This window comes from Wallemia ichthyophaga (assembly GCF_000400465.1).
Source record: "Wallemia ichthyophaga EXF-994 unplaced genomic scaffold scaffold28, whole genome shotgun sequence".
NCBI classification, from domain to species: domain Eukaryota; kingdom Fungi; phylum Basidiomycota; class Wallemiomycetes; order Wallemiales; family Wallemiaceae; genus Wallemia; species Wallemia ichthyophaga.
This window is the reverse complement of record NW_008806301.1, coordinates 34,815-49,208: the sequence shown is the minus strand read 5'-3', so window position 1 is coordinate 49,208 and position 14,394 is coordinate 34,815. Positions and strand designations below refer to the sequence as shown.

At 42.7% G+C, this 14,394-nt stretch overlaps 6 protein-coding genes and 2 non-coding genes across 8 annotated transcripts; 5 read left to right on the top strand and 3 right to left on the bottom strand.

The window, feature by feature from the left end:
- Positions 1-290: 290 nt before the first annotated feature.
- Positions 291-1,404, top strand: J056_002833 (uncharacterized protein; the record flags this gene model as incomplete). Its single annotated transcript, XM_009272098.1, has 3 exons — positions 291-750; positions 796-1,240; positions 1,290-1,404. The coding sequence occupies 3 exons, from the start codon at positions 291-293 to the stop codon at positions 1,402-1,404; spliced, it is 1,020 nt and encodes a 339-aa protein (XP_009270373.1).
- Positions 1,405-1,808: 404 nt separating this feature from the next.
- J056_004957 lies at positions 1,809-1,889 on the bottom strand. Its single transcript has one exon. It is a non-coding gene; the product is annotated as a tRNA-Pro (tRNA).
- A 1,711-nt stretch (positions 1,890-3,600) lies between these two features.
- J056_004956 lies at positions 3,601-3,672 on the bottom strand. Its single transcript has one exon. It is a non-coding gene; the product is annotated as a tRNA-Glu (tRNA).
- A 1,150-nt stretch (positions 3,673-4,822) lies between these two features.
- J056_002832 (PX domain-containing protein) lies at positions 4,823-7,244 on the top strand (the record flags this gene model as incomplete). Its single annotated transcript, XM_009272097.1, has 2 exons — positions 4,823-6,090; positions 6,137-7,244. 2 exons carry the CDS (start codon positions 4,823-4,825, stop codon positions 7,242-7,244), a joined length of 2,376 nt encoding a protein of 791 aa, XP_009270372.1.
- Positions 7,245-7,272: 28 nt separating this feature from the next.
- On the top strand, positions 7,273-9,019 carry J056_002831 (Regulatory protein ADR1; the record flags this gene model as incomplete). The annotated part of the gene is made up of 6 exons (XM_009272096.1): positions 7,273-7,361; positions 7,407-7,438; positions 7,488-7,502; positions 7,548-7,591; positions 7,648-7,658; positions 7,705-9,019. The coding sequence occupies 6 exons, from the start codon at positions 7,273-7,275 to the stop codon at positions 9,017-9,019; spliced, it is 1,506 nt and encodes a 501-aa protein (XP_009270371.1).
- A 212-nt stretch (positions 9,020-9,231) lies between these two features.
- On the top strand, positions 9,232-10,527 carry J056_002830 (uncharacterized protein; the record flags this gene model as incomplete). Its single annotated transcript, XM_009272095.1, has 1 exon — positions 9,232-10,527. The coding sequence occupies one exon, from the start codon at positions 9,232-9,234 to the stop codon at positions 10,525-10,527; it is 1,296 nt and encodes a 431-aa protein (XP_009270370.1).
- A 106-nt stretch (positions 10,528-10,633) lies between these two features.
- Positions 10,634-12,535, top strand: J056_002829 (uncharacterized protein; the record flags this gene model as incomplete). Its single annotated transcript, XM_009272094.1, has 4 exons — positions 10,634-10,661; positions 10,721-10,766; positions 10,819-10,877; positions 10,923-12,535. The coding sequence occupies 4 exons, from the start codon at positions 10,634-10,636 to the stop codon at positions 12,533-12,535; spliced, it is 1,746 nt and encodes a 581-aa protein (XP_009270369.1).
- Positions 12,536-12,751: 216 nt separating this feature from the next.
- On the bottom strand, positions 12,752-14,181 carry J056_002828 (Zinc finger and SCAN domain-containing protein 5A; the record flags this gene model as incomplete). The annotated part of the gene is made up of 4 exons (XM_009272093.1): positions 12,752-13,938; positions 13,992-14,025; positions 14,080-14,093; positions 14,142-14,181. The coding sequence occupies 4 exons, from the start codon at positions 14,179-14,181 to the stop codon at positions 12,752-12,754; spliced, it is 1,275 nt and encodes a 424-aa protein (XP_009270368.1).
- Between the last annotated feature and the right edge of the window lie 213 nt (positions 14,182-14,394).

Sequence of the window (14,394 nt, the reverse complement as noted above, 5' to 3'; positions counted from 1 at the left end):
GCATTTTCTTGAGATTCTGCTCATTCAAAATTGTATAAATGTTAATATTACTTTATATCTTCATTGCATTCCAGATCTTCAAGATCTTCCAGACATTCCAGACATTCCAGACATTCCAGACATTCCAGACAATCCGGTAGGCATGTCGCGTTTGTGTAGGCGGAGGAAGGGGAAGAAATGGAATGATATTGAGGAATATAAAAGGGAGACTGAATTACTCTCTTTCTTCATTAGCAAGCGCATCAACTTACTACAACACTCACCAGGAATCAGGATTTTTCACATCAAAAATGTTACTGAACAGGATCGCAGCACTCTCACTTATTTCAGCAGCAGTATCAGCAGCTGCCATCAACTCCAGACAGCTTGGAGACATGAATGGTTCTATCAGCAGCGCGATTAATGCATTCAACGGCGGTAATCAACCGAAACAGCAAGACACAACGCAACAATTAAAAGACACCAATAGCAACTTTGACAAGTCAGACATGGTAACTGCAAGCAGCAGCGGCGATGAAAAAGCAACACCAGACGATCCAAACAACATCGATTGGAAGAACATACATCAAATCGCACACGCACAATTTACAGACAATATCAAGGGTAATGTGAAGATTAAAGGTAACTGGAAAGAGCCCACAGTCGTTGAGATTGATATAAATGAGGGTTTGGAAGAGCACAAGAGATACAATTATTCCGTCAACGTGCAGCGGATAGATGATGGCGATTGCAACAGTGCAGGAGATATCCGTGGGTAGAAATGCTTAGATACCACCGAATCTAACGCCTCTCTAGTCAACCCAGTTGGTATTCCAGAGAACGTAATCTGCGACGAGAAGAAACCAGAGTACTGCAAAGAAGGTGACCTGTCAGGCAAACATGGCCAGCTCAAAATGCACAGCCATGGCTCATGCAAAGAGGAATTTAGAGATGAATACCTCAGGTTCTTCCCTCAACCGTTCTCTCTTCTCGGCCGCTCTGTGGTGATCACGGATGAATCTAACACACGGATTGCATGTGCAAACATCATCTCAATGATTGACGGCACACAGAAGGAGAAAGGTAGCTTTGAAGGCACTGGAAAAACTTCAACCTACCAGGATGACTACAGAGAACCAACGAAGACAGGAGAGGGCAAAGCACAAGTCACACCATTTCAGGACGGCAAAACCGTTGACTCCAATGCTGTACCGACCAAGTCTAATCCAGCTATCAAGGAGTCACCATCTGTTGATCCAAGGTGGGTTTGTTTAGTGTTTTCAGTAGTACTTCTATTGACCTTCTAACAGCGTCGCTGTACTTGAAGAGAATAACTCTTCTGGCGCTCTTTCCTCGTCAAATTTACCATATAGATTCTTTGGTTTGACCATTGTTTCGGCCATGTTTGGTGCCATCATTCTTTGATTGGGGGAGGGGGGGGACTCGTTTGAGCGACGGTGTTTGCTTGGCTTGTGCCCTCACTCTTTCACACATATTCATTTCATTGCTGTATAATATCTACATTTAATTCTAATACATAGGACATTAAAAAGAAATATTTTGCTAATAGTCGAACTAATATTTTTGAGCAAATTATGCATCATGAAGCAATCTTTGTTTCTGAATAAAGCTGTTTTTCTTTTTTTTTCCTTTTTGTATCTTCAACGCTCCTCCGCGCTCTCGAACTCCGGACATTGTGGAGTCATACAGACAGCAAACAACACGAACAGTTTAATTTCGAGCTCTCTGAAATCGAGCGGTCTCATCAGCTGCACCATCAACATAATTGACAGGAATTATGATCTTTTAAGATTGTAAAAGGAAAAAAAGGGTTCGACAGGGATTTGAACCCTGGACCTCTCGCAAATTGGTGTCCCAAAGCGAGAATCATACCCCTAGACCATCGAACCGATATCGAAACTTTTTTATAAATAATTTATATCTTTTAAACAAATTTTCGCAGAAAATCACAACAACTAAGGACTCGTATGATAAGCCCTTTATGATTTGTTTAATCCGCAATTGACTACTTACCAAAGATACTCCGGTGGTTCAGGGTAATTGAGAACCTTCAACAAATTACAAACTACGACGCTAGTCAAGAAACGCTACCAGTAAATTCAGCACCCCATTTGAATCCTCATGCTTTAAAAAGTATTGATGGACGCAGATTAAACATGTATCGTCTTAAAAATATATTCATATTTCATCATCATCATCAATAGGACTCCTATGGCTCTCATTCGAGCTAAGTATCACTATGGAATTTTTAAATTTACATGTTGCCAATTTTTTACTTTGATAATATCAACTCAACACTTAACTCTAAAAAATTTAGAAAATACGAGATAATTAGTGTCAGTAGATTTTCGAAGGTTGGATTTATCGACAAAATGTTTTTGTACATATGATTATGTTATTGTTGATATGTTTCGCTTTCATAGTAAGTGTTCGGCAATAACAAAAAATAGAATGCTAAGCAAGGACTTTTTTGTCAATTTATTTCAAATTATTTATAAATGCACATATCTCTTTGAATGTTTACTTTCAACTCTACGACCAGGGATTGGAAAACTTTTTTTTTCTTGGTAAATTCCTCTACACTTCAATACTATCTGCCATAACGTTAAGTGTAGTTTCGCTGCTCTGAGTGAGAGACCTAATACAAACGATGCCAGACTGATAAGAAGCAGCAGCGGTAATAGCGATCGATTTAAAATAATTTTTTAGCTTCTAAAATTGTTAGTATAACTATTAACGTTCCTAATGTCAATATTTTTGCAGTGAATTCATTCGATGTATATCAGACCTAGCCGCTTGAGCACCAAAAGAAATTTAAGGGAAATGCAGCTCTGTAGGGCAACGCAATTTTTCTACAATGTCTTCAGATGTCAACAAACAATTTTTACTTGAGGGTGATCTTGAAGGCTATGTGCGACAAAGACTTAGATTTTTGGGGAATGACGCATATATAGGATTAAAATTAAAAATGACTTACTGTGAAAATGAATCGTACTGAATTTGAGATATTTTACAAAAACCAAAACCAAAAGTAAAAATGAAAAATAACGAACGGACTGAGAAGAAAGCAGCCAAAGCTCGTGCTGCTTGCTATCCCAAACAGAAAAAGATCAAGTAGCACTGGGTAGTAAAGGTCTTGGTATGCTGTCATATAAAGTACAGGACTTACATTTAAAAGAAATGGTCGTGAAAACCCGACCTTTTACTGAGGAAAAATATCCAAGAGACTCAATAATATGAGCAAACCTTTTGAGACGATAAGAAAAGTAACACAAACAACTTTACAATAAAGAACAAATTTAAGATTGGAAGTACAACATTAGGACTGATGAAAGAAAAGAATTGCTTAAGCATTCATACTTTGAGAAAAGCTGCTTGAAAAATAAGTCAGGACGTGATAGTTATACAACTACCTCGTCAAAGTTCAGAAAAGCAAAGAGAAAAGCAAATAAATCACCCTCCCAAAAAAAAGCAATAAATCCGAAAAGTTCTACTAGACTTAAGTGAGTGATGGAAATTTTTTGTATCCCTTAATCTGAGAAACCTTCGCAGGTTTCATTTGAAAAATGCCTGAGCCCAAAAGCCAAATCCAAAAATTTATTCGGTTACCGGGAATCGAACCCGGGTCTCCAGAATGAGAATCTGGGAGGATAGCCCCTACCACATAACCGATATTTAGTCAATGCTGATATCCATTGTACTAATTGATTGTTGACATGTTCTACAAACGTAATAATAAAACCGCTTAAAATAATTATCACCTTAAAATTATTCATTGGCTATAGGCAAAAATCAGCATTATAACATTTTAAAAGCATTTTTTTACATATCTAAAACGTCTGAACTAATTACAGCTCTTTTGCTTCCAAAGATAACGCTGTTCAGTAAGACTGTATATGCTGAAATTTTAAGCCCCTTTAAAGCCATTCAACAGCACAAGCGTTCCTCTGTCCGGAGAATATGATATATTCAGACGTTCAGTCTAAGTTTTGTACAGCAAAAAAAATCTAATCACTGGATCCAAAAAGAGTTAGTTGAGCTAGTCAAAGGCCAAAGGAGGTACATGAATAGAAAGATTCCGATCAAGTATATGGATGAGATAATTGTCTTGCTTAATTTGCTATCGAGGTGCGTAATTTCGTTGATCATTGGCAATCCAAGGAAATTGCAGAGAGAATGAGATATGATGCAAGGGTAAATAGAACCAGTTCTGAGATAAACAAATGCAGCAAATGAGCCGAAAAGAGAGGTATAGGCGAATTGGAAGGATGTGGTTAAGATGGATTTTGAGAGAGATTTGTGTTGTAGATAAGAAACAACACCGTGATGTACGTGAGAGAGACCAAAGAAGAATGGAGAAAAGAGAACGATGGAGATGTTTGAATGTGGGTGGGTATACAACCTGAGCAAAGACACTATACACAATCGATAGCAGACTTCCTCTGTGATGGGAGCAATGATGAAATTTCTGAGGAAGAAAATGTCAAGAGATTCAGAGAGAAGAGAGTGAGTTAAAATTACTTGAGAAATGTATCCCAAGTAAAGCAGTGGAGTAAGTGCGATGGATTTTACTTGTAAATGAGTGAGACCGAGTAGATTGAGCGTGTCTGTAAAGCTATAGCCGCTTCTCAAGTACAAAGCCACAACCAAAGTTAAATCGATCACCGTTGACGCCATAACATTTTGTAGACGAGATTTAATAACGTTGGTTGAATTTCTATCCCCTCTTGAATTCCCTGTAAAGTAAACCGAAGATAAATAAATAATTGATGTTAATAAACACCACAGCAATCCGATTAAGCACATCTTCTCCATAACGGTGATGGACGTGGACTTAAATCCGTTGAGATGCCACTATATCAAGAAATATCTCATTGGCAGGGAATTGGAGAATGAGATGGATCAGCTATCTAAGCCCGATGGACTCTCTTTGCTTGGTAATCCATTCTCGCAGCCAGTGAATCCATCCCCGACTTCAATACCTCTGCTCAAATACATCTTCAATAGATTTATCATCACTTTCCCTCTTCTCACTTCCTCGCCGCCCTCTTTCTGGTCTGATAAGCTCCAGGTGTTCGTAAACGATTTCTTATCGCGAAACTTGTCATCATCAATTGACCAGGATGAGCTCACAAAGAGAAAAGCCCTAATTATCAAGCTACAGAAGCACATGACCATTCTCCTATCGAGCGGTTTCAAGATGGTGCAGGATGAAGACGTCATCAGGGTAAATGTTAACGATCTGAAGCAGTATACGCGCAAGCACTCCACTAACACACACAAATTGCATATAAACATCGTCACTATCAGAGCACATCAAAAGAAATCCCTATTACATCACAAACACGACGACGAATTTATAATACATTCAAAGCTGACGAATCAGGCTCGATCTGAGGATATATATGTTGCGAGATCCTACAACGATTTCATGGCTCTGTCTAATCAACTCAGATTGGAGTTCACCGACGATGATATCCCTTCTCCACCCCAGAAAGACAAATCCTCAAACTCTACACTGTTCAGAGAAAAGAATAGATTGACTTTAAGAGCCTATTTGAAGGATTTACTCAATTTGTCATCTGCAATTGCCAACTCCACCACTCTTCAATCTTTCCTCCTCTCCAACCCCACAGCGCTGTCTGATGAGGAAATTAAAGATATTCACAAGAGACTGGCACATGATGCTATGAAAGTGGAAAGCAAAAATTCATTCAAGAGGGAAATGGATGAGCGTGCAGCTGAGGTTATGGAGAGTGTCAAGCAGTTTAAATCGGATATATCATCCAAGAATGGCTTCAAGAGAATGTTTAGTCTGATTAAGGATAATCAAACCATTGAAACCCTTCCATCACAATACTCAAAGGTGGTCGAATGGGCTAAAATATCATTCGCGTCTACACTTTACTCGACATTTATCAGTAGTGATACATCTTCTGAGACCTTCAGCGGATTGAAAAGTATTCACAGTCTCATGCCGTATTTTGTGTTGAGGGGTATACTCAAGATTAGCAACCCGATGGCAATGGTTAGGGGTGTAATTGATTTGTTTCTTGCGCAGCCATTCGGACAAAAGAGTGTATTACAGAGGTTTGTTTGGTATTTTTTTGGGTTTTAATAGCTCACACATCTATAGGATGTTCTCTGCTTCTATCTACGAAGAAATTAAGCAGTTGGAGGATGATGTCGATCTTGTTAAGGAGAGGATACAGAACCAAGAAATAATAAGCAAGATTGCGCACTTTGTTGCATCTCCATTTGAGGTGCATAATTATTGCAAGGAGGAAGCCGATAAGCTCGAGACGCATGTTTTAAACGTGGTGTTGAAAGGTGATGAGATATCGAGCGCCAGTCTGGGAATGGTGCAGCGTAGTTACAGTTCTTTTATAGACAAAGACTCAGACGAAGATGAAGACATGTCATCACTCTTCTTCCAACTAGATCATCTCCTCAAATTGCAATTGAAGCTTAAAGAGCGTCATCAAATGATTGAGATGATTTTTGAAGGAGTTACAGCGGAGTTATTAAAAGATATGGTAACGATATTTTATACACCACTCGCGCAAGTTTATAAAGCAGCTAATATTTCAGATGCGCTTTATGATTTACAAGCCTTTATAACAGACCTGATTGATGTGGTTGAGAGAGTAGAGGAAGAGCAACAGCAGCACTCGAATCCAATAAATGCGGTGCATATATTTGTGGATCTAGTTACACGCCATCAGAATCAATTCTATTCATTCGTTCACAATGTTCACTCTAAAGGGGATGCACTGTTCGATAGCTTCGGAGAGTGGATTGAGGGATGTTACGATTTCCTACGCGATGGGGTTGATGCTGATAAGAAGATGGATCTGGAATTTATACTTCCAATTGGAGAAACGGAGCGGCGGTGGATAATGGAAGAAGCTGACAAGACAATTGAATACAATTATCAGAAGAAGCTCCAATATGAGGAGCGCATGATGAGAAGGGTGAGGGAGGGACAAGAAGAGGAAGAGGGTGATGAGAAAGGTGAAACAGATGAAACAGAGGCAGGACAGTGGGTTGCTGGGTTAGTTGGAAGTCTAGGGGTAGATGAGGTGTTGACCACTGAAGTGAGTGGTGATGCTAGTGAGAGTGAGGACGGTGAGCTAGGTGAGACTCGGGATCAATTGCAAAATACCCCCTTGATACCGCCAAATACACCAAATATGGAGAATCTGCTGCCACTATTTAAGCTGTTGATTGAGAATGTATTTTAATAATTTCATTTTTATTTTCACTCAGCAAATGAGGATCGGCGAGATGATCACGCCTCAGGAGGTTAGGGACAATCATTATATGACCGAACAAGCAAATTTCAGCTGTCCAACTTGCCAGTAAGTGGGAGTATTGAGATATCACAACAATTAACTCGCTCACAGGGCCAAATTTACGCGGAAGCAGCATGTGTACAGTGAGTGGGAGTGGTGGAGAGAGAAGACACCGCTAATTTAAGGATACAGGACATATGAGAACACGTGAGTGAATAGCACTGCATTTAGGCGCGACTTACAAGTTAGTAGACACGGGTGAAAAGCCGTACGAGTGCGAGATATGCAATGAATCTGTGAGTTGACTTGTTATGTGAAATACACTGGCTGATTAAATCCCTTTCTTCTATAGTTTTCTAGGAGGTATTTGCGTCTACCACCGACCAGCCAATCATCTTACACTCCCCAGCGATCTTCTCAGCCGCCACCAATCCAAGTGCCACGCAGGCCATCCACTCATCCCCAAGAAAGGACAGCGTTTGAATCGTAAGCTGCAGGTGAATGTGCTCGCGCAGACACAGCAATCGAAACAGGAGAAGGAGAGCGAGAAGGAGCATCTATATAGGGAAGAGGAATTACAGCAAAAATCACAGCAGTCTCAGCCAACTCTAGACCTCGGCTCTGTCGCATACAACCCAGAATCTATAGGATTCTCCAACGTTGCCAGCCAGACTGAAGCTGTTTGGTCCAATTTCTTCAATAACCAGTCTTCAGTTGATGTTGACAGCTTTAAGCATGTCTACGAATCTCAGCTCGGTAATGATGGTGCTGATAGAAGTGGTTATATCAATACAGCAGGCTTACCACATACACCACTCGAGTTTAAGCTGCCCATGTCGCCTAATTCAGCTAATTCAGCTAATCCAGTTAGTCGAGGGGACAGAAGACAGCCAGATACCTCCAAATTACCTTTTGATGGCGTGGACATGCAGCAGTTGCTTAACAGTTTGGGTGTGGACGATGGTAGGGAAATAGACGGTGGAGATGGTAGACAAGACAGAGACAGCATCTCGACGCACAATACCTCTTCCAAGAATGACCTATCGATGCACGATCTCTGGTCGCAGTATCTGTCTGTGCCCATGTCAGCCAATGCGACGGAAGAGCGGGAGCAGGAGCAGACGCAGCCACAACCTCAACCACCGCCACAACAAGAGCAATCGAATGAAATTGCACATACGGCCAAGAATGACTTTGCACTTGCAGCAGCACACAAGGGTATGAACGACGTCAGTTCACTCAAACTGAACCAGCCACCGGCACAGAAAAGGAAAGTGAAAGGAAACGAGAGTAGGACAGTATTGCATAGACAACAGCAGTCTCTCAGCGACCAGTACAGACTGCCTATGTTGTCAGGTCCACCGCGCGCGAGTGAAGCTGCAGGAGAGGATCTGAAGGAGTATGAGCAGGCAGTGCTAAGTAGACAAGTGCCTCAGCTCAATTTCAATACGAGGTTTTTGAGGTATAGGAGGGACAACAAGGGGGATGAGGTTGACGATGTTAAACCAATCTCAAATATATACTCACACTCACAACCCTACTTGGCGTCATATTACCCAGCTTTGTCTCAACCAAATCACTCAATCAAGAGAGACCTCAGCACACCATACCTGCCTGACGATAGCAAGCGATATGCCTTCTCGCTGCCTACGCCACTTTCACCGCCCGAAGCATCGACTGATGCCTATACAAGGCTCAATGAGCAGTTGGCATTGAGGATATGAGCTATTTTGAGCCATTGAGAAGGATATTCTGGTACACTACTAGATGATAAAAATTTCACACTCATTTTTCACACTCGGTTGTTAGGTTTTTCTAAATGTCTCTTATATGTCTTTGTTTGTTTCTTATTAGGTGTAGTAACTATGGATTTGATTGTTTTTATGGCAATGTGCTTACCACAAGAAGTCTGCGAACTCAATTCAATCAACTCACCATGGCAACATCGTCATCATCAGCCTCACCAGCCTCGCCAGCCACATCAATCAATTTCTCACTCAATGGATCACGCTATGAAGAGTTGCTCAAGACACCAAAACCAGCTGATTTAGAAGGTGTTAGTGTCAGTGTGGGTGATGGCAGTGCACAGAGTGCGCAGAGTACACGCAGTACATGCAGCTTGGATAGCCCAGGTATGCTCCAGAGTCCACAGAGTATTCAGAAAGACGGCTTTCCTCGCAATCCAAACAGTCCATCCAGCCCATCATTAACGCGTATACGGGAACGTGATTTGAGGAGAAATGTTCTGAGGCGGGAGAGTGGCGGTGGTGGAAGTAGTGGGCGTGTTAGTTTTGGTTTGGAGAGCATAGAAACACATGACGCACACGATGCACACGATGCACAAGACGCACAAGACAGACACTCAAACACACCAACGACTCAGAACACAACACTCGATCTCGATAAGGCATTCAATCAGCCTCCTCGCACACTCGATTCGTCATTCGATCTTCTCGCTAATGATCTCCACTCACTTTGTTTACAGCCTTCGATTGATGGCGGTGAGATAGATGATGCGGGTGATATGAAGGGGTCGAAGGAATCAAAGGAGCCATTGAAGCCATCAAATCAATCCAAGGTGAACGAGAATGACGAAACAGAAATAAAGACAGAGAGCAGCAACAAAATCGAGTCTAGAAATCAAATCAATGGTCCACCGCGTAAGCCTCTAAGCACAATCAATTCAATACCGCGTAGGCAGTCAGCTATACCTTCAACATCGACTGGCATATCGACTGGCAAGAGCATAGCAACAGCAGTGGTAAGGAGGCCATCAGCGGGCTCAGGCCCGGTAAAAGGAGCAAAAGCGGCATCAGTGGGAGGAGCACCATTGAAAGTAGCACCAGCGAGAGCGGCATCAGTAAAACCAGCACAACGCGTCCCACCCGAGTCGTACAAACATACAATCAGACCAACAGCGCAGACTATTCGGAAAAGACAGAGCACAGCTAACACGGATAAACATGCTAGCACAGCCAACAACACTCGTACATCACTAAAACCGCGTGTTACACTGTCGTCACGGACGAGTCTTCTGCCTAGTGGCACAAGTGGCACAACTAGTACAGCTAGCACAGCTAGCATTAACAACACAACCAAAACACCCAACGAAGGGCGTCGTAGGAGTATTAGACCACCGCGTGCTTCAATTGCATCTGAGAATAGTCAAACACGCAGGAGCAGTTTGCTTCCACAGCCGAGTGCAGTGAGAGGCAGACCACGGCCCTTGTGAATACTCGAAAATGCTTGTAAATTGCTTGTAAATTGCTTGTAAATTGCTTGTAAATGTAAAATCGATTATTCTCTATACGATTCGCCTCTTGAACAGATACCACCAGATGATACAAAATATAAATGGGAAGAGATGTAAGTTGAGAGTGTGAAATGGACACACAGCACAAGCTCTAACGCACCACCACCATCAGTACTCTGCCTCGCTGACGTTAGAGGTGATTTCGATTGTTTGAATCGGTGGGTAGATTTATACGTTCGCGGGGAGATGGACACGCTGATATTTCTATAGACTGGCAGAGGATTACAAGGCTGATATTATTATTCACACGGGCGATATTGGTTTTCTTGGTGTGTCTCGTCGTCGGCGGCAGGAATTCCACTCACAGCACTCAGAAAAAAGTAGCATAGATAGAGCCACTGAGAAAGTTTTGCGTCATTTGATAACCTATTCGCCCATTATATCCACAGATCAGCGCCATTCTCTACTCAACGACCACAGTTCAGTCACCAGCTTAAGAGCAGCGTTGAGCGAGAAAGAGAATGGCAATGAACACATGCTCAGCACTTTCCCCTCACTCCTTAACCACTCTCTCAAGCTCAATGTCCCCGTTTATGCTGTCAGCGGGGCGTGCGAGGATGTGAGTGTCCTTGAAAAGCTACGTATGCGAGAATACCACATACCCAATCTACACGTTTTAGACGAGGCTTCCAGCTACCTTCTCCACATTGGCGGTATAAAGCTCAGGCTCTTTGGTCTCGGCGGTGCATTTGTTCTGCACAAGCTGTTCGACAACGGTGACGGCCAGGCTACTATAGCCGGTGGACAAGGCACTACGTGGATAACCGCTTTACAGATGGGCGAGCTGATTGACACTGCGAAGAAGGTCTACGACCCTTCCGAGACGCGTCTCCTCGTCACCCACTCGCCGCCCGGTCGCGAGGGACTTCTGGCGCAGCTCGCGCTGGTGCTCAAGGCTGACCTAACGCTGTCAGCCTCGCTGCACTTCCGGATGAGTGCGAGCTACAACGACTTCTCTGTAGTGCCCAACTATGAAGTGTTTATGCAGAAGCTGGTTAATGGACGCACAGCGGTGTATGGCATCTACAACAGCGTTAGAGGACAGCTGGAGGATGTGCTCGACGACACACAACGCCTTCTTCTCGCTAATTTCCTCCTCGTCGCCGATCGTGTACCCGGTCCTAACCACGGCAAGGGCGTCGTTGCGAGTCATGAAGAGGCGTGGAAACACACGTGGCATTTCAACTTGAGTGATGTCAGCGTGGGTAATGTGCTGCTTCTTGTCCAAGATGGAAAGCTGGGCAGTGAGATCAAGTCAGAGGGATTCACTTACTCGCATCGTAACCATCAAAAAACGGCGGCGTTGGCAGGTAATGAAATTGCGAATGAAGGTGGTAGTAGGGGGGAGGTGGGCGTCTCAGTGCCACATGAGTCGCAAAAGATAGACGAGACGCAGCAGACGCAATCGAAAGCACAGGCTGGAGTGACAGGTATGGTCGCTGATCAGACACACGTGTCACACTCCTCTATCCACCCAAATCACATACCAAATGCTCCTATGGCACCAGCAACTGAACAACATACCAACGCTGACAGCATTGCATCAGCCACTTCACCACCACCATCGCAACAACAACAACAACAACAACAACAACAACAACAACAGCATACCACAAATAACCAACGCAAAAAGAATCCAAACACTCTGTTCATTAGAGGGATACCACAGGGATGTACAGATGAAGAAGTGGCAGAGTTTTTCACTCAATTTAAACCATCAATAACTGCAATCAAAATACTTATCGATCACAAAACAGGCATCCAGCGCGGACTTTGTTATGTGGATTTCAATAACGAGAGAGACATGCTCGCGGCTGAAAAACTGAGCGGAGGCGCAATTAGAAACTCACACCTACATGTACAAGTATCAGACAAGAATGGCAAGGGATTCAAAAATACTCACAAGAACAAGAAACAGAGTGAGTGAGGGGTTGGAGAAGTTCGACAAGGAGGAGTGGGTCAAGTCGTTTCAGACAATCTCTTTTTAATTAAATCTGATTTAATTTCTCAAGCTTGTCGTAATATGCCTAAGATTCTAAGATATACATAAAACCCAAGTATGATAATAAGAAAATTACAAGGTTCGTGTGTTCATTTGCTAATAATACATATAATAAATTTTGTTTCTTCAATTGCATAGCAATCACACCGCCGTTTCCAAAAACGACGACGCTGCTAATGGATCCAAGTCATCTGAGAAGAGTGAGCTGTACAGATTATTATCTTCATTGCTCTTTCGTTCCTTCTCTTCTACTATTTTGAGATTCTGTATTGAGTTGAGCGCTTGCTGTGCCTGCTGTGCCTGTCCTTTAGAGTAATCGACCGGTGTAACGAGGCTGGCTGAGGAGGGTGACGACAGTGTGGTGCTGGAAGTGTAATCAGGTGTGGGCGTTTCGTTATCCCTCTTCACAAACGGATCGACATCCCCGCCAACATCCCTGCTGCTGCTACTACTGCTGCTACTGCTACTACCAAAACGAGCTTTATCATCGATGCGTGAAAGCTTAGACATTTTCTGTTTGTGCATATTCTTCGTGTTGAGCTTAAACGTGCTCACACCGAGGCTACCGCCACCTATCAGCCTCGTAAAGGTATCGCTTTGAGGTATTTTCAAAGACATGGCTTGTATGTTTTCACTTGATCTTCTCTTAAGAGCCGCTACGAAATCTTTACTGACATTGCTGCTGTCTGGTCGCTCAAACAATTCAAATGGACTCTCTATCGCCATCGTTGGTGTGGATACTCGTAAGGTGTTAGTGTTGAAGTTTGGTTCAATGTTGATAGAGGGTGAGTTGAGAAATGTAGACATCACGTCGTTGTAGTTGAAGCTGCTAGTGTCGAATGGCTGTTCATGTTGCGTGCTGAAATCTGTGTTGCTCTGCAGGTTCTGGTTTTGGTTCTGCGAAGCCATCATAATTGACATAGGCGACTGAGGAGAAACGTTGGTTGTGTTGTACCAATTATCAGTGAGTGATCTAAATAACATCATGCTATTATCTGTGGATGTGTTTCTATTTCCATCTGGTGCGCTAGTCTCCACCAACGTTGGCATAAAGCTGTTTATTTCATCGTTGTTGGATGTATTGTGGCTAGACTCAGCTGTCATTGGTTGAGCTGCCATGTTATTATCGACAATCTTATCGCGGTTTCTCTGCGCTTTCGATGCAGGGTGCTTGTCCATTGACTTGCGTGAACCTGGTCTACAGTTGGCAGAACGCTTTGGGATAATGGGTACGGAAGGATGCTGCTTTGATATATGTCTATTGAGAAGATCTGATCTAGAGAATGCCTCTGGGCAGTGTGTGCACTTGTATGGCTTCTCGCCGGTGTCTGAGGGAAGCGATATTAATTAAGCACGTGGGATGAGAACTGCGCAAACTTACGAATTCTTTGGTGTCTGCTTTCATGTTGTCTGCGCTGGAGGGGGAATGTGAGTGGTTGCCTTCCTAGTCATAGTGCTTTACAACGTACTGTAAATGTTTGGCCTGTGAATCTGGTCAGTAAATTTCAATATAAACTCGTATTTCACCCACCACATGTACCGCACTTGAATATTCCTTGTTCACTAGACATTTATCGTCTTGATAGTTCTTAATCCAGAGCTACGGACCTGGATCGACATATGCAAATCATTTCCATTTTTAAATTGAAAAATTCCGTCAATAAGCAGTCAGGAAAAGCTTTAGGGTGTAGAGATACCCATTTATTTCATAAAATAATTTATTTCATCTTATAATCCTTTTTTCGGTAAATTTCGATGACACACCAATGGCTGACGTCATTTTC